This window comes from Cucurbita pepo, chromosome LG03 (genome assembly GCF_002806865.2).
Source record: "Cucurbita pepo subsp. pepo cultivar mu-cu-16 chromosome LG03, ASM280686v2, whole genome shotgun sequence".
Classification (NCBI taxonomy): Eukaryota; Viridiplantae; Streptophyta; class Magnoliopsida; order Cucurbitales; family Cucurbitaceae; genus Cucurbita; species Cucurbita pepo.
In genome coordinates, this window is record NC_036640.1 from 3212533 (window position 1) to 3238104 (window position 25572).

Sequence of the window (25572 nt, forward strand, 5' to 3'; positions counted from 1 at the left end):
ATGTCGATCTAAGCTGTCTATGAACTCACCTCTCACGCACACCAACGTTATAATGAAGTTGGGATAGATGATTACCTAGCTCGAGTCATCGGGGCTATTAGAAATAATGCACCAAATTCTTTTTTATTTCATTTTTTCTTACATTTTTGTACTTAAAAAAACATAATTCAATTAGTTAAAACATATATTATTGAACTAAAAAAAGATTGTCACAATATAATATAAAATATTATAAATTCTACGCTTATATTAATACTCGATTTATCTAATTTACAAAGATCAATTTACATACTAAACTTAAACCTCGAAATTTTTACCCTAGATCGNACATCAATTTACATACTAAACTTAAACCTCGAAATTTTTACCTTAGATCGTATAAGTCTATCCTATAAATTAGACACACAGACACTCATTTAAACGAGAGTAAATAAAGATGAGTAATTTCGATGTTTTAAATAATATAAACGAAAAAAATATATTAATTTTCAGTGTAAAGTGTGAAAATTGTAAAAATGTATTTTTTTTTTTTTTTTCATATACGAACAATTTAAAAAAAAATGTTGGAAAATATAATTTAATTAATTATTTATATGAGTTGGCAAACTTTATTTGACCTTTCTACTTTGTCAGAGTACTTGAGTATTATTTTTTAACCTTTTATAATATTAAATGAGATAATTACTATATTAATTGCAAAAGCTGTCACCACCAAATAAATTATTAAATTATTTTTTCAGTCTCTCTGTACTTTTTGTTTTCTTTATATTTTTTTTTTCTAAATAAAAATTTTATCCATTAAATTGGTTAAAAAAATATTTAATTTTAATATTTTATATATATATATATATATGCTTGTATTTCCTATAATTTTGTTTAATTCTGTAATTATTTTAAATTTTAAATTTTAATTATTTTGTTTAAAAGAGAAGAAATAAACATAAATTTTAAAATAAAATCATTATCTAACAGAATTTTAGCATTCATAACTTATAAACAGAATGATAAATATTAAGAATAAATGTTTTTTTTTAATTAAAAAGTATGGAAAACAGACAATTTAATTATTATTTTCTTGTTTTTTTTAAAAGAAATAAAAACATGTTTATTTATAACAATTTTATTTTTATAATTTACTTTTGCTTCTTTTAATTTTTTTATTCGTAATTTAATATTTATAAAGTATGAAAATCAAATGATTATAAATAATTAAATCATAAAACTATGTTTAAATCATAATAGCTATTTAACCTAAACTTTATTGTTATTATTATTTTTGTCTCTCTATTAGGGCTATATATTTAAAGCAAGATCCTTTTTTTGCGAAAAAAAAATTAATTAATTATATATTAATAAACTATAAAAGACTTCCACTTAATTTCCACCTAATTCAATTAATTAAAGCATTAATAACCTGCTTCCTCTATCGATTACTATTAAATATTTCGAGAATAAAAAGACAAATGATAAAATAATATTTTAAAATTTATTAAATAAAAAGTTAAATGATTTATTAAACCTAACATATATATTGTTTTAACATTTTAGAGTATATTAAAATTCATTTTAGAATAAAAAAATTATTAAGAACAGAATTATAAATTTGGTAATTTTAAAAAATAATACATTTATTGAAAATAATAATAATAATAATAATAAATATATATTGAACAGATAGGAAAGCACTTTACAGCTGGCGGAAACCAAAGTGGAGCCCACGGTCTTATGGTTAGAAAAAGGCTGGAGCCAGCCGAGCCACAGCCACTTTTTTTTCCTTTTATTTTACTCTCTCTTTCTCTCTCTTGTTTTCTCTCTCTAGAGACACGTGACGACACGTGACGTGACATCAGTCAAACCTGTCGGCTACACCTAATCCTGATTTTTCCATTAAAAAAATTAAATAAAAACTTAATTAATGAGATCAGATGTTCCCACCGACTCATTTACTCAAAGTCAACTCCCTTTTTTTTTTTTTTTTAATTTTTTTTAAGAAATAAAAACCATAACTTATAATTGATTTTTGATGATTCACCTTCATTTTATATGTTTATAAGCTCAACATTAACCTAAGAAATGAATTAATGCATTCACTATAACATTGCATTAAAATAATGACAAAATATTAGATTTATTATTTTCTTAAAAATATATATATATTTATTTGTTCATTTAATGTTTTTTATGAGTCATAATAATGTCATCCAAAATAAACATACTAGTTCGTTTATTTGAACTATAGTTTGTAAATATATAAAAAGAAAATGAAAAATGTTTTAACAAAACAAATATTTTTTTTTCTAAAAATAAAAAATATTTTTAAATATTTGAGTCCGAGAATTAAATAATAATTATTCTCCAAACTTGGATTTCACTCTTTATTTATTTATTTTGATGAATATTTATAAATTATGACACAACTTGAAAAAATCAAATCAATGTCCGAATAATAATATTAAAAAAAAATCGAATTTATGAAACCTCTTTTCTACTTGCAATTAAATAATAATTTAACGTTTTTTTTACACTTTATTTGATCTTAAGAATAATATAATATTGAATTTACAATTTTTAAAATTTTTAGTTGTAAACTTTTATTTTTTATTTTTTTATTTTAGTTGAATATTACATTATTACTTATAACGAAAATAAGTGTCACATAATTATTTTGTTGNACAAAAACTTCTTCCTTATCTTCGAAGCTCAAATTCAACGTTTGTAACTTGAAACCTGCGCCTTGAATGGTCTCGATCAAGCTCGAGGCCACTCCTGTAGATTGTATTGTTGTTTGTTTTGTAAGCTAGAACAAGATGAGAGGAAAAGAAANTGCGTACGACATAAATTGCATTATTGTTATACCAAAAGTTAAAAATAAGTCATATCATATTATTAAACTTTTTTTTTTTTTTTGTAACAATATATTTGTTAGGAGAATGCTTCCTCGTCAAAATCCTTTTCACTAACTGAGTGTTTGACTAATTAATATATATTATTGATTAATAGGTTAAAAGTTCGAATCTCTGGTTCTAAACATAAGTGGTATTGAACTCAAATTTTAAAAATAAAAATATATAAAAAAAAATAATGAAAAGTTCAATCGGGAGTATACGACAAAAGTTGATAAGCAAGTTGGTTCGTTGAAGAGTACTACAACTTCAGACTTTTTTCTTAAAACTACCTAAATTACTACGAAAACATAAACAAGATTCAACTCATGGGATCGATAAGTTGATAACACGAAGCAAACTAACTAATATAATATTATTTTTTTAGTTTGATAACAACCGAGCAAAGATCGAATACCCGACATTTATAATGATAATTAATGTCTAATATATTTGAGCTTATGATTTATTTATTTTTTGTTGAGAGATTTAAAAAGAAAAAAATAGCGCAGTTTGTTGAGTGGGGGCAGAAGGAACAGGGGAATGAATTGGAAACTGGGGCATGGGGTGACCTAATAATTAAGGGTACATAGTCTCAGAATGATTAGGGCCCTCCACCCCTCATAGGACATCAAATACATCTGTAAATTAATTATATTCATTTTTTTAAAATATTATTTATATCTTACCTTATTTAAAATTACAAACATATTTTAGAACAGATATAGAATCAAGATTAGATCTTTTACTATATATATATATAAAAAAATGGATGTAGCAAGATTTGGTCAAAGACAAATATCAAACAAGATCTATCTATTCAACTAATAAAATTTGTCCTTTTTTTTTTATCTAGAAGAATCTTTTTTTTCAAAAGAGAGCTGGATCAAATAATGAAGTTAGGTTCGGGAGAAATAGATGTGCGAATGAAAGGGATAAAATGATTCCGAATTTAAATCCGTAAAAACATTGTTCCTTGGGTCATAAATAAGAAAAAGCTAGGATATGTGATACCTTATGTCGATCATCAACTTGAACATAGTTCAATCACCAACTATTCAAATTCCTCATCCATATGTTGCTGAACGTTATAAAGGGCGTTTAAATAATGTGAATTTTAACTAATCGAATGGTGAAAAATGTCTAATATGTCTCTCAACTTTTAATTTTATATCTAAATGGTCATTAACTTTCAAAAGTGATCGCTCTTTCCCTCTTTTCAATTCTAAGACTTCATAATCAAGAGTATCTAAATAAAAACTTCTTCCTTATCTTCGAAGCTCAAATTCAACGTTTGTAACTTGAAACCTGCACCTTGAATGGTCTCGATCAAGCTCGAGGCCACTCCTGTAGATTGTATTGTTGTTTGTTTTGTAAGCTAGAACAAGATGAGAGGAAAAGAAAAAAAAAAAAACGTTTAGGCAATTTGGTAGGATGATGCTCATAAGTTGTTTGCTAACAACTAATGATCATACATACCTCAACAGATGCAATGCCCTCAACGAGCTGAACTTTCAACCCAGTGATACCATCCGTTTGCTATAGAAGAACATATACAAATAAGCAAGTGTAGACTTCAGTTAACTACAAAATGTAACTAAATACAGAGTTGTGAAATGAGAGAGGATTATTTGGGAGGGAGACAGTAACAGCCATTCTCACTCTCACCGCTAGCAGATATTGTCTTATTTGAGCTTTCTCTTTCGGATTTCCCTCAAGGTTTCTAAAACGCGTATGCTAGGGAGAGGTTTCCACACCCTTATAAAGAATGCTTCGTTCTCCTCTCCAACCGATGTGGGATCTCACAGAGTCTCACGTTGACTAATTAAGGGGATGATCATGAGTTTATAAGTAAGGAATACATCTCCATTGGTATGAGCCATTTTGGAAAAACCAAAAGCAAAGCCATGAGAGCTAATGCTCAAAGTAGACAATATCATACCACCATGGAGGTTCATGATTCCGACTAGAAACAAGATCTTCAAAAGAACAAGAAACTTGGTTCTTAACACTTCCTATCACTTCAGCACATTCTACTAAATTTCAATGCTTTTGATGATGTCTCACAGTAGAAGTGAACAGACATAGCATAGTGATATCTAACTAGATGTGATGATTAAATGGTCTGTGAGATATTCCACGAGTTGCATACAAGAAAACAGTACTAAAAGGTCTCCAGTTGATTTGTAGTTAATAAAAACCATTTCCCAAAATTCTCATGGTGTTTGGCTACGCAGTCAAAACTAATTTTAAAAATTCTAAATAGCAATGCTTTTGGAGAAAGCCCTCGATAAGTACTCATAGAAAAGTTCAAGTGTATCCCAGATTTTCTCCTATAACAAACACTTCGTCAAATTTGTAGAGCTAAAACAAGACAAACCTTATTATGAAGTCTTAATGAAATTGAGACTACCACGAGTTCCTATTAAAAATCTTCAGTAGATTGACAATTCAGATCTTATCAAAGCTGGAGTTTCAACTTTCACCAGCAAAATCAGCTTATTTATATATATATATGTATAAAAGGTAATTCTTAAGGCCATTTTACTAACAAATAACAAGAAGCAAGACATGAAAGGCGCAAGGAGGATAGAACAATGTACCTCCAAAGCCTCGGTTACAGAAGGCACAGCTGATTCATTTAGCGTCCCCTCTGCCTTTGGAAACGAAAAGGATAACTATTAGCAATGCCTCCAAGCAATTCAAAGGTATTATACTTGCAGATCCCAACAATGGTCACAGTTCATAAACCACTGATTTGGAGTATTTTGTGTTGCTAAATTTTACCACTAATTTGGAGTATTTTTGTGACTTAGATTGGGAATTTCTTTGACATGATTGTGAGTGTTTTCACAGCTAAATTTTGTATGATTTATTGGTTGGTTCATGGACATTTTTCAAGTTACTTTTGAAGAGCAACAATTGCTGAATTTCGAAGTTTAAACTGAAAAATTAAACTCACTACTTAGGTGCAGGGCAAGGAATTGAAATTTCCCCCAAGAATTAACTAATTAAACAGCTAATGTCTAAACCATATGCAATTTCATTCCCAAATCAAAATGTGCTCAAATTCTTCACCAAATTCAAGACCCACTTTCACCAATCGTCATCCGCAAAACACACATATATACTAAAATTGTTATATACCTGAAAGAACATGGTGAGAATATCAGACGACGAGACAGGCACGGTGACTGCCGGCTGCTCAGACGGAGAAGGCGACGGCTCTTCGCCTTCAACTCCTTGCTCTGGAATAGAGGCATCCTCTTCGACTACCCTCGCTTGTTTCAGGCCGCGTGGCCGGCTCCGGCCCTTAACCGCCGAATGCCTGAAGGAGGCGGCGGAAACGGTGAAGCTAGAGGAGGAGGGAAGGGCGAATAAAGGTCTGGAAATTGGGGATGGATTTGCAATTGCAGGGCGAGAAATGGAGTGAAGGGCGGGGAAGAGGGAGATCGAAGCCATTTCTCGACGGTTGGAGTGTGTGTAGTGTCAGGAATTTAGGATCCCTATCTGCTTATCCACTGGACTCAGCCACATAATAACTTCCCCTTTTCGGATCTGGACCCTTGATTTCTTTTTCTTTTTTTTTTAAGAAAAAAAAAAAAATTAGTGACTGTACTTATTATTTTATTATTATAATTTTTTAAAATGTGTTAAAATAAATTGTACGATCGAAGATACATTCAGGCGTGACTCAAGTATCGAACAAACAGTGTATTGTGTTTATAGATTCCATAAGAAGTTGCCGAGCCTTGATTGAAGGCTGATCTTTTTTACTTTATTCGAGAAAGTCCCGCATTGGCTGATTTAAAAAATAAAATATCATAATCTACAATACCACACCAACTTTTGTGGATATTACTTAATAAATTAGGCGATTGATTTTAATTTTTTAAATTTTATTTTAACTATTTCTTAACCATTAAATAATTCTCGAGTATAAATATATTTTTTTATATTTAATTAAAAAGATTATGTGTGTATTCATATATTTTTCCAATAAATAATTATGAGATATTTTTGTCTCGAGTTTCTTTACTCTCTCTAAACTTTATTTATTTGTCTCCAATCTTTTTTACTTATAATTGTGCCTAATTTCTAAATGACTTTAATTAAATTTATAATTGTAACTATAATTAAATTGATTTTATCTCTAATCATCATTTCTAAATTTACATATTTAATTTAACGAACTCACCAGTCTTGTTATTTATAAGAAAAAAAAAAGGAAATTAATTCTTAAATAAATAAATAATAATAATAATAATATATATATTNGTCAGGAATTTAGGATCCCTATCTGCTTATCCACTGGACTCAGCCACATAATAACTTCCCCTTTTCGGATCTGGACCCTTGATTTCTTTTTCTTTTTTTTTTTAAGAAAAAAAAAAATTAGTGACTGTACTTATTATTTTATTATTATAATTTTTTAAAATGTGTTAAAATAAATTGTACGATCGAAGATACATTCAGGCGTGACTCAAGTATCGAACAAACAGTGTATTGTGTTTATAGATTCCATAAGAAGTTGCCGAGCCTTGATTGAAGGCTGATCTTTTTTACTTTATTCGAGAAAGTCCCGCATTGGCTGATTTAAAAAATAAAATATCATAATCTACAATACCACACCAACTTTTGTGGATATTACTTAATAAATTAGGCGATTGATTTTAATTTTTTAAATTTTATTTTAACTATTTCTTAACCATTAAATAATTCTCGAGTATAAATATATTTTTTTATATTTAATTAAAAAGATTATGTGTGTATTCATATATTTTTCCAATAAATAATTATGAGATATTTTTGTCTCGAGTTTCTTTACTCTCTCTAAACTTTATTTATTTGTCTCCAATCTTTTTTACTTATAATTGTGCCTAATTTCTAAATGACTTTAATTAAATTTATAATTGTAACTATAATTAAATTGATTTTATCTCTAATCATCATTTCTAAATTTACATATTTAATTTAACGAACTCACCAGTCTTGTTATTTATAAGAAAAAAAAAAGGAAATTAATTCTTAAATAAATAAATAATAATAATAATAATATATATATTACCTCTCCATCCCTTTTCCAAATAAAGTCCAACAAAATGACATTCAAATTCAAATATAAAAACAATTTTGGGACGAACTGATTCCTATGTTTTTGGGAAATGAATGTTAGAAAACGACAGTTAAGCTTTATCAAAAGTAAAATTGAAAGCTATGCATGTTTCAACTTCGAGTTGAAGCTTCGTAATATTAAGTAGATATTAAAATGGTAATATAAATTTCGTATAAAAACCGATCAAAAGAGGTATGTTCTTTGTTGTAGAACTTTCAGTTATCTAACATTTCTGTCGAGATGTTGTATTATCGAGATGTTATAGAAAACTTAATAAATAAATAAATATTAATATATATATATTTTATGTCTGGGAAATTCCAAACATTCAATTTCATATATAGTGGTGTAATTTTAAAAAATTTTAAATAAAAAAAAATTAAAAATTAAGAGATTTATTAGATACTAAATTAAAATTAAATAGTTTAACGAAAATGATAAAAAGTATTTTTTGAATTCAAATAATTTTTCTAAATTTCAGTTAAAATACCATTTTAGTCTCTAATTCTACTAACCAAAAGAAGAAAAAGAAATCTTAAATTTAGTTCTTCAATTTTTTTTTATCTAATTAATTATTATTAGCAATAATAATTTTCATGTTAAAAAATTAATATTTTTTCCAATTTTGATAGGAAAGATGTTCGTAGAAAATAAAACGTGTTTTATTTATTTATTTTTATAAATAAACAACTAATTAAAAGTAGGACTAAATTTAAGCTCTACGATTTATATGCCGAAAATTAGCTATTTGGTAAAGGTTTTATGGTATTCTCAGTTGATATTATCATTCGTAGTAGTACGAGTTACTTCCTTAGTGTGTTTTTTACTAATGAGTACACCACAACACGAATTTCGTTGANACGTGTTTTATTTATTTATTTTTATAAATAAACAACGAATTAAAAGTAGGACTAAATTTAAGCTCTACGATTTATATGCTGAAAATTAGCTATTTGGTAGAGGTTTTATGGTATTCTCAGTTGATATTATCATTCGTAGTAGTACGAGTTACTTCCTTAGTATGTTTTTTACTAATGAGTACACCACAACACGAATTTCGTTGAATTTAACAACATGAACGTGCGCTAGCCCGTAGGTAAGTCTAAGAGTACATATACGGGCTCGTCTAATAAGGTCATGTGCATGTGTATGAACCGTGTCTAAACAACCCTACTCACGAAACATTTTTAGCAATTAAATTTTATTAAAAAAAAACATTTAAAAATCAATAAATTTAGATTAGAAGTGGCTAAGCTAGCGGTTGAGAATTAATGGGGGGTTCATTTAATGTATAAAAGCTATTTATAATGAAAATCACTTTATAATAAGCCCTATTAACATATCAATAATAGAATTATATAGTAAATGTGACCCGCACTATAGCATTAATTAAAATGCTAACCACAAAATAAATATTAAATAACAATAAATACAACTTTTAATATAAATTAAATTACTTTACAAGACTCCAACACACTAATATTTAATATAACTTTCTTTTTTTCTACTTATGATTTAGATATTTCATGAAAAATTATGGCCATCACATTTATGTAATTATAACCAAACATGTTACATATGAGAAATAATTAAATTTGCACATATTTATGGAGAAAGAAAATCATTTATTTGCATTATAATTAGAATTTCATAAAAGTGGCTTTTAATATATTTTATTTGTGGTAGTTTTTTTTTTTTAAATTAATAAATATTAATAAAATTCATTGATTATTGTTATCTCTTTTTTTAAAATTAGGGTAAAAATTAAAAATTTATTTACTTGGAAAAAGGAAGAAAAAATTTTAGAGTTTATAATTAAGATTTTTTCCTTTTTCTTGTTTTTTTCTTTTTTTTTCCTCTCTAAACCCGTATATATGTATACACGTTACTTGCGTACAGGATACGACATATCGGTACCTGCAAACGACATGATTCCCATTGACCCACACATTGCTTTTTTTTTTTTTTTTTTTTTTTTTTTTTTTTTTTTTTTTTTTTTTTTTTTTTTTTTTTTTTGCGGAAAAGTCAAAACGGCGTCGTTAGCTTTGGTATTGTCCTTTTCAACAACTCCCTCGACTCTCTGCAAAAATTTTGGCTCCAAGCCCACGTATTCGCTCCCATTCGCCATTTTCGTCTCTCAAATCCCATCTCTCTCTCTCTCTCTCTCTCCAAATCTCTCCCGGCGAGTTCTTCGCTCAAAATCTTCGGAACCCATTTCTTCTTTTTACTCTTTCCCCCCATAATTTCGATTCCTTCATTTTGATTTCTCTCCCCTTTACTGTAACGCAATTCTCAGCATCATCACACCTCAATTACACAATCCCTAGTTTTCCAATTTTCATCTCCCTCCCTTTTCAGCCGTCTTCCCCGCCCTTTATTCATGGCTTCCTCTTCTTTCTCTGCTTAGTTGAACAAGACCCACCTCTGATTTCAGGTTTCTTCGTACCCTTGTAAATCCCCAATTTGCGAATTTTGCTGCCCCTTTTGCTTTTGCTTTTATTTTTTTTTTATTTTGCCTGTGTTGGGGGGTGGGATTTGATCTGAATTGATGATTCTTTTAGAAGAGGAAAGTGGTATTTATTCAAGATTCAAGGAAAATGGAGGGATATGCATGGGTCTGGAGGTGAGAGGTGGAAACAGAGGCGGCACATGTGGCCGGTCCATTCTAATTCGACAGCTGTAGCTTGCGAATTGTCCGCCCCAGATTTCTTTCTCAAAGTATTGATAGTTTTACGTTTGTTTCGCCCCGATTTCCCTTTTGTTTTCTGCATTTACTTCTAAATTGTGTATCATCTGCTGTGTTCTGCTGTCTTGTATTTATTTTTTTTTTTTGTTGTTCCCTTCTCCCCATGAAGAATTTGATCTTGTTTATTAGGTTTCCAACTCGGCGTAGGATTGTTCTATCGATTGCGTTGGCATGTGAATATGATATGATTTCATTAATGCTATCCTTTTTAAGGGTTTTAGATGAAGACTAAATCGTTTATCTTTTGGTTGCTCTATCCGCTTCTTTTTGTTTTGTTTGTTTGTTTTCAAATTTCCATTGGTCTTCCGTTTTCCTCCAGCATTATAGTTTAATTTCTTGATCTAATCTCTTGAAATTTGAATTAATGTTAGTGTGATTTGCTATTACCACGTAGCTACTTACTGCTTTAGTGCGTAAAACAAACTGCAGATTGTTGCTCTTTCTCCTCACTGGTTAGTTGTTTGGTTTGGTCTAGATGTGTTACTTCTTGGCGATTGAAAAGGGTCCAGCCCCATTTAGCATGGAAGAACCTAAAATGAGTGGGAGGTTACATTTTCTGCTGTTTATAAATATAAAGGAATTGCCTTAAGACCCCTGACAAAGTATGATCGAAGTAAATTGTATTGTGGTTAATTATTGGTGGGAATTTAACAGTGGGGTGAAAAATATTGTTGGTGCGCTGTCTGTGTAGAGTGTAGATCTACAAGAGGAGGGTGGTATGGGATTTGTAAGTATAGCTCTTTCCAGTCAAACTATGTTTGTGTTGGCTTAACCAAATTAGGGAGTGCTGAACCACCCTGGGGTTTTGCCATCATTCTGAAGGGAAATGCTTCTACTGAACGCTTCCTTTATGGAGGCAAAGCTAGGCAGTAAACCTTCATTTTCTTTGAGAAGCCTTTTACTGGAAAAATGTGGTATATGGAGGAATTTGAATGGGAAAAGGTCATAGTTTATAAGGATAGGTGGACGCTTAGGGGAAAAATGTTTAAATTGTCTCACCCCCTAAGCTACTATACCGTAATAAAAATGGTTATTCTTACCACTGTGATCGTGTTTTCATGTCCAAATTTATAGGGAATAAGACTTAATGTTGCCCAACTAGTTTGGTTATAGGCTTGTCCAGATTGATTTTGGTTAAAATAAGTGGACTTGCGAATTGGTCTTGGGTTTAGACCATGATTGCCATTTACTTGGGATATTAATTATCATAAGAGTTGCCCCATATTGAATAATGTAGGGTAGGATGAATTAGAACTATAAAATTTTATATGGAAACTACTATTTGTAATTTCGTGCATGAAACTAAATTCTTAAGGGGTTGTTTGACTCGTGGTTACAAAACACAAGTTTATAACATCTGGGAATTAGAAGCCCAGGTTATATACAAAATGTTTTGGCTGTACATAATAATGGATTACAGAAAATGAAGTTTGTGTAATATTTGTCAGTTACTGAGTTTTGATTTGATAAAATTAGTTTGTAATATGAAAGGAAGATCTTATAGGTTTATGTCTTTAGAACGTGGGTTTTTGTCGTTAAATAGGATTTGCAAACTTGTAACTTGGGAGTTGGGATAAACAAACACGTTAACCAAACATACACATAGATGTAGTCTCTTAACGAACAGTTTCTTAAATAACTGTCTTTTTATGACCATTTTCATTAAAAAATATTGGAAATGATCGACTTTAATTATTTGGTTGGATTGGGTCCATTGCCTTGAACTAAGTTGCAATCGAATAATAGGGTTAATTTCAAGGTGCCTCTTAAGTTGACCCATGAACACTCTTAGAGATGGTGAAATGCTTTTCATATAATCGGCTTTGTGGAATAGCAGGAATTGATGGATCCATGAACAGACAGTGCAAGATTCATGATATCTACTTGAATGGATCACAAAGTACATTATATGAAGGAGAGACGAGCTATCAAAGTGTGTAAGATTCTACTGGTTTGTTTTCAGTCATCTGTTGAGATTAGTTCCTCCCCATGAAGATGCATACAAATATAATACTAATGCCTCAATGTAAAAGGACCTAAATTGAGCTGATGTTGGCATGGCAATTGAAAACATCAAAAGCAATTTGATGGCAACATCAACATGCAAAATCCTGCAGGTGATAGATGCAGAAATTGCTGAAGCTAAAGCTTCAAAGAAAGCATTTCACCATCTCTAAGAGCGCTCTGATTTCTGTGATTTCTCAGATGAACTAAGTTGCTAAAGCTTCAGAGTTGTTACCTTCTCTTTGAGGCGCAGAAGAGGGAATAGGTCTACCTATGAGCTTGCTAAGAGCTCTGCTAGTAGTGATATGAGATAAAGTGGGTTGAAAGAAACCCTACTTTGGGTCACGGAGTTGCTTTCTGAAGATATTATCTGAGCTTTGTTTTGTTTCCTTTTATCACATTCAAAAACGGGAAAGAAAAATAACCCTATTGTATTCCTTAGAAGTTGAATGCTTGTAGTGGTGAATTAGAAGGTTGTGGTAACTCAACTTTCTTGTAGAGTTTGAACATCCGTTCGTGTGCCTGAATATAATGCGATAATTCAAATGTAGTTTTATGTCACTCTGATGCAGATGTTCGTATTAACTGTTCATGCACATGAATTCGATGATATTTACATCCAATTAAATAACTCTGTAGAACCTTTTATTTTCAGTGTAGAACTATCATTTTTGGTTACACATGGGTTGTGTGTGTTTGTGTATATTATGTACATGGTTTCTTGGAGGGGGGTCTGTTGATTTACATTTTACTTGGTCTAGATATTTTATTTATTATACTTGTACTAAAGAAGGTTTTGACTATAATAGGATGGACGCAAAATCCACGTTGGTGATTGTGCTCTTTTCAAGCCACCTCTAGATTCCCCTCCTTTTATTGGAATTATACGTTCATTCAAGTCGGACAAGGAGACAAATTTAAGGTTAGATGTGAATTGGCTTTACCGGCCTGCTGATGTGAAGCTCCCAAAAGGATTATTGTTAGATGCTGCGCCGAATGAGATCTTTTACTCATTTCATAAAGATGAGATACCTGTCGCATCATTACTTCATCCTTGTAAAGTTGCTTTCCTTCGCAAAGGCATTGAACTTCCGTCGAGCATTTCCTCATTTGTGTGCAGAAGAGTGTATGATACTGATAACAAGTGTTTATGGTGGTTAACCGATAGAGATTATATTAATGTGAGTATCTAGAGTATCCGCTTTCATCTCACATTAAGAAGTTTCTTTCCATTCTTAGGTTGATTTTTCTAGTAACACACCCACCAACTCAATCAAATTTTAATTACAGGAACGTCAAGAAGAAGTAGATCAACTATTAGAAAAGACAAGGCGAGAAATGCATGGGGTGGTGCAGTCTGGAGGCCGTTCACCAAAGCCCTTGAATGGTTCACTTCCAGCCGTGCAGCAAAAATCTGGTTCAGAAAGTATACCAAATAGTTCTTCTCTCACTTCTCACGTTAAAAGCAAGAAAAGGGAACGAGGTGATCAGGGGTCTGAACCCACAAAGAGAGAGCGGTTATTTAAAACAGAAGATGGAGAATTCGGTCAGTTTAAATCAGAAAGTACGCTAAAGAATGAGATTGCTAAAATTACTGATAAAGGAGGACTTGTTGACTTTGAGGGAGTTGAAAATTTTGTCAAACTTATACAACCTGACAGTTCTGGTCAGAAATTAGACTTGGCCGATCGAGTGATGCTTGCTGATGTTATAGCAGTCACTGATAGGATTGATTGTCTAGGATGGTTTTTGCAGCTCAGGGGTTTGCCTGTATTAGATGAATGGCTTCAAGAAGTTCGTAAGGGTAAAATTTGTGATGGTAATGGCACGAAAGGAAGTGTTAAAACTGTAGAGGATTTTCTTTTGGCTCTACTTCGTGCCTTGGATAAACTTCCTGTGAATCTCAATGCTCTTCAGAGTTGTTATATAGGTAAGTCTGTGAATCATTTACGTACTCACAAAAATGCTGAAATTCAGAAGAAAGCAAGGAGTTTGGTAGATACCTGGAAGAAACGTGTGGAAGCTGAGATGGATGTTAATGATGCAAAGTCTGAATCCAGTCATGGTGTCTCATGGCCTTCTAAATCTGGGCCTTTAGAAGTTTCTCAAGTAGGGAGCAAAAAGGCTGGAGGGTCTAGTGATGATTGCGTAAAGAGCTCTACACATTCTAACATGTTTAAACATTCTCAAGCTAAATTCTGTCCCAGTGAAATGGTTGGCAAATCATCTGCATCGTCGAGCAGCATGAAGTCTTCTTCAAGCATGGTTGCTTCATCAAAGGATTATAACTTCAAAACACTAGTTGGTGGGAACTCAGATCTTCCTTTGACTTCTATAAAGGAGGAGAGGAGCAGCAGTTCAAGTCATTCCCAAAATAACAGTCAGTCAAGTGATCATGCAAAAACTGTGGCATCTTCATGCAAAGAAGACACTAGGAGCTCAAATTCTGGTTCAGGAAGTGTTAGCAAAGTTTCTGTGGGTGCTCGCCATCGGAAGCCTAGCAATGGTGTTCATTTGAATACTCTCACAGGAACACACAAGGTATCTGGGTCTGGAAAACTTAATGCCCTAAATAAGAGTTTGACTTCTGAAAAGGCCTCTACTGCATCACGTGAGAAATCTCCAGATGCGTCACTTGTTGAACATGGATATAGTCGACTTGTTGTAAAGTTGCCGAACACCTGCAAAAATCCAGTGGGAACTACTAGGGTTGTCACAGAGGATCAAGTTGTTTCATGTCACAAAGGATCTCTTCATGATGAGGCAGGTGATAACCATGAAAAGAAAGCTAAAGGCAGAAGCGATTTGCTTGGGGCTAGTTTTGCAACTGAAGTAAACTCAGATCAATGTCATAAGAAAGATCAATTTCTCAGCTCAGAGGAGGGTAAAGAGGTAGCTGCCAGCAACGAACGAGGCAGGCTTGCTGCGGCCAATGAAGGGCAATCAGAAACCAATGCTTCATCGACTGGAATTATATCTAGGCCTGGAAAAACTTATGATGCTTCTCTAAGCTCCATAAATGCCTTGATTGAAAGCTGTGTTAAATTTGCTGAGTCTAATACATCATCATCACCAGGGGATGTTGTAGGGATGAATCTTCTTGCGAGTGTGGCTACTGGGGAAATATCTAAATCTAATAATGCATCGCCGTTGGATTCTCCTCAGGAACGATCACCTATGGCAGAAGAATCTTCTGATGGCAATGATGGACAATTGAAAAATTTTCCTGAAGATATTAAATGTGATGAAGATGATGCTAATGGTGAGGCTGGGGGTCGCTCATCTTCTGAACCTCTTGACAGCAATAACATGTTGCATGATAGAAATGGATCTCATCCTGCCTCGACCTCAGCTGACTCACCTGAAGATGGAAGAGGTGTTGCATTTGGCTCTTCAAGGGAACATATTATGCCATCAAATGCTCAGCAAAACATGGAGAGGACGCCTTCAAATTGTGATACAAAACCTTGTGCTGAAGAATGCAATGCCTCTGTAGCTGTTGGTTCTTCATACGGTGTGGAAGAAGGTAATACAGACACTGTGGAAACAAATCAGCTTTCTGATCAAAATGAACTAGGGCAATCAAAGTCGCTTCTAGTACAAGACTCATTATTGGAAGAGTGTAGCCAACTCCGTGAAAATGAAATAGTGGACCAAACTGATGACAGAGCGACAGATAATGGAGTGGCTTTGAAATCAGAAGTAAAAACTACATCAGCTCTCGAAGAGGAAAAGCAATTGGATGAAAAGACGCCTTGTTTATCTTCACAATTAAGTGGTGGCGATGTTCAGACCCATGCAGACTTAGATAGCGGCAGTGGAATGGAAGAGAAACTGTCATCTACACCTGAGATTCACGCAGACTCTCAGGAGGAAAAAATTGAGACTGCTACAATGGTTCCTGATGCCAATTCTTTTGATGCAGAATTTAAGGATAAAAAATCAAATATTGTGAACTCAGAAATTCATGTTAATCAGATCGGGAAACAGACAATGATTCAGGTTCCTCCTCTGTCAGATCGGAAAGATGATTGTGCAGTGCAGGATTTGGGAAGAACAGATGACATTAATAATTGTTGTGGTGGGGTTTCTATGCACGTGGAATCTCCCGCCATTCCCTTACCGGAAAATGATCAGGATGAGAAATTAAGTTTAAATATTCCCGAGTCGACTGGAACCAAAGACCATGTCACTAGTGAAAATCCTTCACTTTCTGCTCCAAGGTCAGACACAGTGGTAAAGCTGGATTTTGATTTAAATGAAGGTTGTTCTGTGGATGATGTGACACAAGACGATGTTATTGGAAGTTCCTCTTCTGTTCAGCTGCCCATTTTCACACCTTTCTCCATCCCTTCAGCATCAGAAAGCTTCCCTGTTTCAGTTACTGTGGCTTCTGCTGCAAAAGGATCAGTTGTTCCACCAGCGAACTCCCTAGCAAACAAAGTTGAACTTGGATGGAAGGGTTCAGCTGCTACAAGTGCTTTTCGCCGTGCTGAACCACGAAAAAATCTTGAAATGCCACTCAGCTTGAGTGATGTACCGCTTGTTACTACCACTAGCAAGGAGGGGCGCCCACCTTTGGACTTTGACCTGAACGTGCCGGACCAGAGACTCCTAGAAGAAGTTGCTTTGTCGTCAAATGTACCGTGGAAAGCAAGTGTTGATCCAGGGCTTTGTGATCGAGGTGGTGGACTTGATCTTGATTTGAATAAAGTTGATGAAAGTCATGATGTGGGCCCATGTTCTATTGGCAGGAATAGGTTAGAGCTCCCCATTTCAAGTAGGCCATTTGTTTCTGGTGGTTTAGGGAATTGTGGGTTCAGTGCCTCCAGAAACTTCGATTTGAACAATGGTCCTTCCCTTGATGAAATGGGGGCAGAAACAGTACCTCTCAGTCAGCAGAATAAAAGCTACATGCCATTTTCATCACTTCTCCCTGGAATGAAGGTGAACTCTGGAGAAATTGGGAACTTCTATTCTTTGTTTCCTCAGGGTAATTCATATTCAGCATTAACGGCGATCCCATCAGTCTTGCCAGGTAGAGGAGAACAAAGCTATGTTCCTGCTGCTGTATCTCAGAGAGTATTTGCTCCCCCTACAGGCACAGGATTCACTGCTGAAATTTATCGTGCACCAGTGCTTTCTTCCTCTCCTGCTTTGGCATTTCCACCTGCTAACTCCTTTACTTATTCTGGGTTCCCTTTCGAAACTAGTTTTCCTGTACAATCGAACAATTATTCAGGTTGTTCTACATCTTACATGGATTCATCCCCTGGCTGTTCGCTTGGATTCCCTACCATCACTTCTCATTTATTAGGGCCAGCTGGGGTAGCCCCTACCCCTTATACAAGGCCGTTCATTATGAGTTATCCAACCGGAAGTAGTGCTGTTGGTCCTGAGATTGGAAAATGGGGAAGCCAGGGTTTGGATCTTAATGCAGGTCATGGGATTATAGATAAAGAAAGATTTGATGAAAAGTTGCCTTTAGCATCGAGACAACTTTCAGTTCCCAGTACGCAGCCTTTTGCTGATGAGCAGCTCAAGATGTTTCAGATAGGTGGTATGCACAAGAGAAAAGAACCCGACAGTGGCTTAGATGGTTCTGCTAGGTTTAACTACAAACAACAATGAGTGAGGGCAGTAGCATTTCATTGTGGTCACCAACCAAGTCCTGGTGAGCTTACTCTTCCCATTCCTTCCGTACAATTGCTAAATGATGCTAATTCTACATTTCGCTTGATATTATGATATTGAACATTTTGGCACATTATTTTCAGTCTTTAGTGAACATGACTGCATCTCCAGTTAAGTTTGTTTTCCTTTTCCCGCTCCATTTAAAGCTCTAATATGGAATTGTGTTTGTCTTTGATATGTTCCCGGTCACATTTTTGTAGGAACCTTTCACTTACTGTTCTTGTTTTCTATTCCTCCAGGATGGTCTTTTTTTAAATTCTTTTTGTAATTATGATATTTCCATGTTATATTCCAGTTGAAGTGGTTTTCTGTGCCCCGTTGGGCCTTTTCTGTATATTCATTTATTTTGATCAAACTTTGTTACCGACCCATGTGACAATACTCTCCTATTTCCTATTTTTTGAAGCTTCAAACTTATTTGAAAACAGAAAATTAGAAACAACCGACTGGTATCCAAGGACCATGCTAAGATATTAGTAGAATATGTAGGGATTTCAGTATGCATTCCCATAAACTTGGCTTTTCTTTAAACATCCTGCAAGTTTATGAGGCAAGTACTTGTCCAAGTCTACCCGCATCCGATGGCCTCCAATTTTTGCTTCTGTTATGGAAAAGTCAATTTAGAACCTCTTTTATTGCATCTGCTGTGCCCCTCTTTTGAATACAACCCATAAAAGCATAAAATTGTGCAAACTTTTATTTTATCTATACCTATCTGCCACTTGGAAATGGATGGTGTGTGTTTTATCATGTGTGAAGCTACAGAGGTTCATTTTCTGTGCTTGGGAATCAGTGTGCTTCTATCTCTATTCATTCCCTTTGAAGAAAGGAAAGATCCAAAGAATTGATCTTTCTTTTAGTTGTTGAATTTCACTTTGATCGATGAATTTGTGATATTCCAAATCGTTTTCTCTTCATTGTTGTGTTTTCTTAATTAATTTTTCATGTTATCTCCCTGCTCTTTGACACCTTTTTCCGAATGCTGAACCTTTTTATGGCTGCTCTTTTGATAGGCCAAAGAATTACAGACCAAGAAAAAAGAACACAGTATACGTGCTAATAGTGGCACCAATAATAAAAAAACTGTTTATGATGGGGCTGGCGTACTGTTCCCTCTCAAATGTTGCAGCAACATCGCTGGTTTTCGGGCAGCTGAATTTTTCTCTGTGGTGGACACATTTCGACAGATTCGTTTCACTAAAAAGCAGACAAGNCAGGCAGCTGAATTTTTCTCTGTGGTGGGGACACATTTCGACAGATTCGTTTCACTAAAAAGCAGACAAGGTTTCATTTGTGTAAATATCTAACTTAATAGAAAGCAAAGCAAAAGGAAGTTGCTGTGTAGAAAGCTAATGAATGGCGTCAGACATGTGGTCGATTGCCATCCATTCAGACACCTTCACCTTGGAAACAGAAGTGGATGTAAGAACTTTTGGAGGTTGTGGCCGGCCTTTGTCAGTGATACTCAAAGCTGTGTTCTCCCTTACATATGTAGTTATTACTTCATTCTTACTGTTAGGTTCTCTTTTACACTCTTTATTCATAGTAATACACAGATCCCTTTTCTCTCTTGCTCATGAACTCTTTTTCTCACTCTGTTTTTCCATAACACCATTACTAATCGGAAACAAAAGGGCTTAAGCTTGTTCTGATTGATGGTTCTGATGGTGAACAATGTTTCTCTTTTTGGAATTCCCATGTCCAAATGATAATTCTCCTTCAGGTTTTCTTCTGCAGAAATTAGGGTATTTTATTGTGTATGGTCCACGAATCACATGAAATTCGTCAAGGTCTTTATGGCATTATGCGTGTTGCAATCACATGCTACATGATTGAAATCACATCTTCGGCTGTGCTGTGCCTTCCCTTCCCTTCCTTCCTTCCTTTGGAGGAACCCTGTTTCTGAAATTGTAGAGAGAGAAAGAGAGAGAGAGAGAGAAAGATGCCATGATTGAGAGAGGCTGGAAAAACGAGTAGTTATTAAAGAGAATTACGTATTGTTGCTGTGATGGCTTGTTGAATAGAGGTTTCCCATTTTGGATGTAATTTTCTTATAGAAGCATAGATTTGAGAGTTTCACAAAACCCATACAGTTCATACTCAAAACTCTCTCTGTTTCTTCATGCTGAAACGCCATGAGATTCTCAAACTCTCATTTGGCAAAGAAATCCAATCCTAATCGCAATTTGCAGAGGGAGAGATGGAGTTGGTTTGGTCCTCTGTTATGGTCATTCTTAGGAATGACCGCCATTGTTACTTTCTTCTTCTTCTTCTTCATTACTCCTCGAAACCCATTTCTAGTTCTTAGTCCAAAGCTTCTGAAAGGTAACAATCAAACTCCAAATCCCAAAACCCATTTCCCCATTTCCACTGATTCTTACGTTGAATTCTTAAATTAAGGGTATGCTCTGTTCATGCAGAGAAACAGAGGTGCAATTTATTCAAAGGGCATTGGGTAAAGGAGGCAAGAGGGGCGGGGATGTACACCAATTGGAGCTGCCCCACCATTCCAGAATCAAAAAATTGCTTCAAACAGGGGAGAAAGGATATGGATTTTGTGAACTGGAGATGGAAGCCAGATGAATGCGAGCTCCCTCGGTTTGATCCAACGGCGTTTCTTCATCTTCTTCGTGGAAAGAAACTCGCATTTATCGGCGACTCTGTTTCCAGAAATCACATGGAATCTCTTCTCTGCATCTTATCACAGGTTCCTTCCATCTCTTTCTTTCTCAATCTCTCTGTTTTTCTGCCAAACTTTTGATTGTCGAATGAAATTAGTGGTGGTTTTGAGGGATTGTTATTATTACTGAAACTCTGTTCCTCCATGGATGAATTCATGGGCTCAAAACCATGGATGGTTGTGGGTAGCTGACGTTTCTTTTATTTTGCTCAGATTTTTTTATTTTTATTTTTATTTTCTAATTGTTTCCAAATTTGTATATAATTTTGGACCATTAAAAAAAATATTAAAAAAGAAAAATGGTCAAGATTTTTAATTTTTCTTTTTTGAAAAAACATTTTCAATAATGGGAATAAGGTCAATATTTGTGTGGCTTTTGTTAATGATGTTTCATTTAATATAATCACTTTCCAAAATTAGGGGTTGAATTTTACCATATTCCCATTGCAATTTTGGCAATAATTTTCTTTTTCAATGTAAGTTTTTTATTTTATATANTCAGTTTTTTATTTTATATAAAAAAAAATAGAAATTATTATTAAAAAAAAAAGTAAGAAGTATATATATATAATTACTTAAAAATGAGAGAAAGAAAAAGTGNTAAGTTTTTTATTTTATATAAAAAAAATAGAAATTATTATTAAACAAAAAAGTAAGAAGTATATATATATATAATTACTTAAAAATGAGAGAAAGAAAAAGTGATCTTTTTTTAATAATATTTTTCTTAAAAAAAATATTGGATTAATTTTTTATTTTTCCAAAATTTAATATAATCCATTGTTTTATGGAAAAATATCAACCCACAAAATATATATTAAAAATTAAAAAAACTTTAAAAAAATAGTAAAATATGTTTTTTTATGGGAAAAATAAATTTACAGCAATAAATTGATAAAAAANAAATAGTAAAATATGTTTATTTATGGGAAAAATAAATTTACAGCAATAAATTGATAAAAAAAAAAAAAAGAAACAAAAAATTCAAGGCACAAAAACATGAACGGTTTCCTTAGTTTCGCGGTGGCTGAGGAATCTCCGGTCAATGTAGAAATTTAATTAAATAAAGCACAATTTTGAATTAATTAATTAATTAATTAATAAACCTTAATTAATTAAGCTTTTAATTATGTTCTTAAAACTTGAATTTTATAGGTAGAAACTCCACAAGATGTTTACAAAGACTCTGAGGATAGGTTTAGAAGATGGTATTTTCCAAAGACTGAGCTCACCCTCATCATGCTTTGGACTAAATTCCTTGTTGCTGGGAAGGAGAGAGTTGCGAACGGAACAGGAACGGGCGTTTTCGACCTGCAACTCGACAAGCTCGACGATGGCTGGATACGACACCTACCCGATATTGACTACGCGATTATCTCCAGCGGCCATTGGTTCTTTCGACCGTTGTACTTGCATGAAGGAACCAACATCATCGACTGTGTCTACTGCAACGATCCAAATATCACAACTCACAATCCCGACTTTGCCTTGAAAATGGCTTTGCGAGTTGCTTTTAAGTACATCAATGATTGCAAGAGTTGCGGTAAGTTGGTAACATTTGTAAGGACGTTCTCGCCCGCCCATTTTGAGGATGGGATTTGGAATACAGGTGGGTACTGCAATAGAACGAGNGTAATAGAACAAGCCCGTTGAGTGCGAAAGAGATCGATTTAGAGAGCTTTGATTGGAAGCTAAGGGGTATTCAAATAGAGGAGATGGAAAAGGCGAACCGAGAAGGGGANGCAATAGAACGAGCCCGTTGAGTGCGAAAGAGATTGATTTAGAGAGCTTTGATTGGAAGCTAAGGGATATTCAAATAGAGGAGATGGAAAAGGCGAACCGAGAAGGGGAGACGACGATAGGGAGGAGATTCAAGGCGATCGACGTGACGATAGCTATGATGATGAGAGGGGACGGGCACCCGGGGGAGTTTTGGGGTAACAAATGGATGAGAGGGTACAATGACTGTGTGCATTGGTGCATGCCAGGCCCCATTGATGCTTGGAGTGATTTGTTGATGGCAGTCATGAGAAAGTAGGCCGCCATGGATTCTTAACAAAATAATTTCATGTTCTAAGTCGAATAATGTTTCGTTGATATACGAATTTTGGGACTATATACAAAAGTCGATACAAAAAACAATTTGTATAGAGCACGTCAACGTGGTCAATACTCGTAACAAAAAAATTTAGCAACGGTTCTTAATTTAACTCGATAGTTCTCGACTAGCATCGGATCTAACAGACCAAATACTCGTTAAAACAAGAACTCTCGCTTATTCAAGAAATATAAGAATCAAAATCCAATTTTGAGATGAAAAACATGAAGAATACAATACAATACATGAACTGATGAACACGAATACGGAGAATCAACGAGGAAGACGAAGGTAAATGGGAATAGGGTTGGGAGTGTTGGGAGGAGAATCCCAAACCGAGAAAGCACTTGATGAGTTCATCCATTTCTTTGAAATCTCGGGTTCATGTCTTTCTATAACATCTTTCAAGCTCTCGGTTGAGTTCACCCATTCCAATCCCTTCTTCGTGTATGTTTCTTCGTTGAAATGACTCGTGAAGAACTTATCTGCTTCTAGCCTCCTGCATTTTTAGAATTTTTGTTTTCTCGGGTTAGCTGAATACATGCACGTTTGATAATATTTTTATCCTTCTAAAATCATTTTTGTCATGCTCGTGATTTGTAATTTGACTAGAATAAATAGTTAAAAAAGTTCGGTTTAGTTTACCTTGAAGCCATGAGCAAGAAAATGACAAAAGCAGTCTCGCTAATAGCAAAGCCCTTAATTTTTTTCTCTGCCATCAACCCCACCAAAATATCGAGCTTCTCCACATCATCATCGTACACGTCACGAAGCACTTCAATCGCTTCTTTATCGTCCGTTAGATCTTCCCACTTGGAGATTGGAATGAGAAATAATCCCCTGCGGAAGTCATTATACCTAGCAACTTTTCTCTCTCTGTCCCGGTAAACTGCAAAATGAAATTGAATTTACCACCACAAAATTAGCTCCATCATGATGGAAACCAACGGTTCATATTAGATGAAGAGAAATGAAGGGTTGTGATTCGGTCAATACTTTCAAGGGCTGCAAGGTCAACATGATCGGGCCTATCCTTGCCGTCCATGTCATGGGCTATGAGATCCCTGAGCCACACTGGATAATTCCATAGCTCTAGGGCTCCACTGGATTGGTGGCCCATTGAAACTAATAGGGCCGTAAAGCCCATCTCCTTTGAGGCCTGTTCTCCTTTGAGCCCAATCATATTTCCCATTGGCACTCTATTCAAACAAAAAAGAAAATCTATTAAAATTAGTTGAAACATCACAATAATTGTTCAATCATTGATGTTATATGAAAAATGACAAAACTAATAGGAGGAGAGAGAGAGAGAGAGGAGGTACGTTTCGATCAACGGTGGAGATTTGTTGTGATCGGGTTCAACCGAGACATCTCTACAGTGGAAATCATCAGGTAAGAGTGAATGCATGCGATAGACACTAGCAAATTCTTCCGTCAAGGAATATGGGACACCGTGATTATCGGGTTTTTTCAAACCCACTAAACCTCCCAAAATGGCTCCTCCAACGTGCCCAAACGTGTCTTTGAATTTCTTCCCCAATAATCCATACCTTATAAAATTAAACCAATCATCATTATCAGATATTGTCTGTTTTGGCCCACTACGTATCACTATCGGCTTCAATTTTAAAACGCATGTATTAGGGAGAGGTTTCCACGCTCTTATACAGAATGATTCGTTTCCCTCTCCAACCGATCTTAATAGTATTCTCATCACGAACAATAGATAATGAAAGTAGTAACCCGACGTAACAATGTAAATTCTCGTATATGTAATAGATTAATTTAAACTTTTGACATCTAGATCGAGAAGGGTTATACCAGTTGCCACGCATTCCTGCAAGCAAAGTGTCAGTCTTGAGAAGCTCAACAGTCCAATCAATGGTATGAACTTTAGCAATCACAGCCGAAGTCACGAGCCTTGCATGTCGATACAAATCTTCATCTTCTAGATCTGGATTTTCCTTCTGCTCAAAGTGGACAATATCATATATAATTGTAGATTGTGGAGAGCAGTGGTTCCTAACTTAGAACATACAAACAAACACAAACAACAAGGAACACTCAAACCTTTAAGGCATCACAAACGGCATTATGCTCCTTAATGAACAAAGCCTGCAAGGTGGAGACACCGGCCCAACTATTACGAACGTCGCCGGAGATGGCAACGCCGTCGTGGTCGTGAAGAAGAAGCCCATCGTCGGCGATCTTCAGCTTCCCATCTTCATAAGTTCTCACCTTCCCCAACGTTTCTGCATTGCTTCCATACAAAACACTTCCTTCCCCTACAATTCCATAGGTCGTGAAGATCAGAACACCAAAAAGTTCTTTTTTTTTTTTTTTTTTTTTTTT

The 25572-nt window shown here is 34.2% G+C and overlaps 4 protein-coding genes and 1 long non-coding RNA gene across 6 annotated transcripts in view; 3 read left to right on the forward strand and 2 right to left on the reverse strand.

The window, feature by feature from the left end:
- Positions 1-3870: 3870 nt before the first annotated feature.
- Positions 3871-6409, reverse strand: LOC111790332. The gene is made up of 4 exons (XM_023671197.1): positions 6030-6409; positions 5486-5539; positions 4362-4421; positions 3871-4260 (listed from the first exon to the last, which is right to left on the reverse strand). Exons 1-4 carry the CDS (start codon positions 6342-6344, stop codon positions 4132-4134), a joined length of 558 nt encoding a protein of 185 aa, XP_023526965.1. The 5' UTR covers positions 6345-6409; the 3' UTR covers positions 3871-4131.
- A 3678-nt stretch (positions 6410-10087) lies between these two features.
- LOC111790325 lies at positions 10088-20023 on the forward strand. 2 transcript variants are annotated; one of them, XR_002814462.1, is made up of 5 exons: positions 10088-10716; positions 13558-13929; positions 14039-18422; positions 19456-19619; positions 19691-20023. XR_002814462.1 is itself a non-coding variant. In XM_023671187.1 (5 exons), exons 2-4 carry the CDS (start codon positions 10606-10608, stop codon positions 18377-18379), a joined length of 4824 nt encoding a protein of 1607 aa, XP_023526955.1. In that variant the 5' UTR covers positions 10088-10432; positions 10560-10605; the 3' UTR covers positions 18380-18422; positions 19456-19475. The 2 variants fall into 2 exon arrangements, 1 of the variants encoding a protein (XP_023526955.1); XM_023671187.1 differs by lacking the exon at positions 19691-20023 and having other exon boundaries at positions 10088-10432; positions 10560-10716; positions 19456-19475.
- Positions 12688-13313, forward strand: LOC111790334. Its single transcript, XR_002814463.1, has 2 exons — positions 12688-12861; positions 12950-13313. It is a non-coding gene; the product is annotated as an uncharacterized LOC111790334 (long non-coding RNA).
- A 171-nt stretch (positions 20024-20194) lies between the features above and the next one.
- On the forward strand, positions 20195-23332 carry LOC111790329 (protein ALTERED XYLOGLUCAN 4-like). Its single transcript, XM_023671193.1, has 4 exons — positions 20195-20767; positions 20863-21149; positions 22278-22740; positions 22865-23332. Exons 1-4 carry the CDS (start codon positions 20578-20580, stop codon positions 23158-23160), a joined length of 1236 nt encoding a protein of 411 aa, XP_023526961.1. The 5' UTR covers positions 20195-20577; the 3' UTR covers positions 23161-23332.
- A 40-nt stretch (positions 23333-23372) lies between these two features.
- LOC111790326 (alpha-dioxygenase 1) overlaps positions 23373-25572 on the reverse strand; it is a 3724-nt gene continuing 1524 nt past the window's right edge. Inside the window, exons 5-10 of the mRNA XM_023671188.1 lie at positions 25291-25504; positions 25042-25187; positions 24543-24770; positions 24217-24419; positions 23866-24109; positions 23373-23719 (exon numbers count right to left, since the gene is read on the reverse strand). Coding sequence (XP_023526956.1) covers positions 23494-23719; positions 23866-24109; positions 24217-24419; positions 24543-24770; positions 25042-25187; positions 25291-25504 — 1261 coding nt within the window. The 3' untranslated portion in view covers positions 23373-23493. The remainder of the gene's footprint in view (positions 23720-23865; positions 24110-24216; positions 24420-24542; positions 24771-25041; positions 25188-25290; positions 25505-25572) is intronic.

Bases quoted from the DNA above. Each gene is read 5' to 3' on its own strand.
- LOC111790332 (XM_023671197.1), bottom strand. From the start codon at position 6,344: ATGGCTTCGATCTCCCTCTTCCCCGCCCTTCACTCCATTTCTCGCCCT. The intron at 4,422-5,485 runs GTACATTGTTCT...GTTCTTCTATAG, and splicing joins CTGTAACCGAGGCTTTGGAG to CAAACGGATGGTATCACTGG. The intron at 4,261-4,361 runs GTATGTATGATC...ATCTTGTTCTAG, and splicing joins AGGGCATTGCATCTGTTGAG to CTTACAAAACAAACAACAAT.
- LOC111790325 (XM_023671187.1), top strand. From the start codon at position 10,606: ATGCATGGGTCTGGAGGTGAGAGGTGGAAACAGAGGCGGCACATGTGG. The intron at 10,717-13,557 runs GTATTGATAGTT...TGACTATAATAG, and splicing joins CCCCAGATTTCTTTCTCAAA to GATGGACGCAAAATCCACGT. The intron at 13,930-14,038 runs GTGAGTATCTAG...TTTTAATTACAG, and splicing joins CCGATAGAGATTATATTAAT to GAACGTCAAGAAGAAGTAGA.
- LOC111790329 (XM_023671193.1), top strand. From the start codon at position 20,578: ATGAGATTCTCAAACTCTCATTTGGCAAAGAAATCCAATCCTAATCGC. The intron at 20,768-20,862 runs GTAACAATCAAA...CTGTTCATGCAG, and splicing joins TAGTCCAAAGCTTCTGAAAG to AGAAACAGAGGTGCAATTTA. The intron at 21,150-22,277 runs GTTCCTTCCATC...TGAATTTTATAG, and splicing joins TTCTCTGCATCTTATCACAG to GTAGAAACTCCACAAGATGT.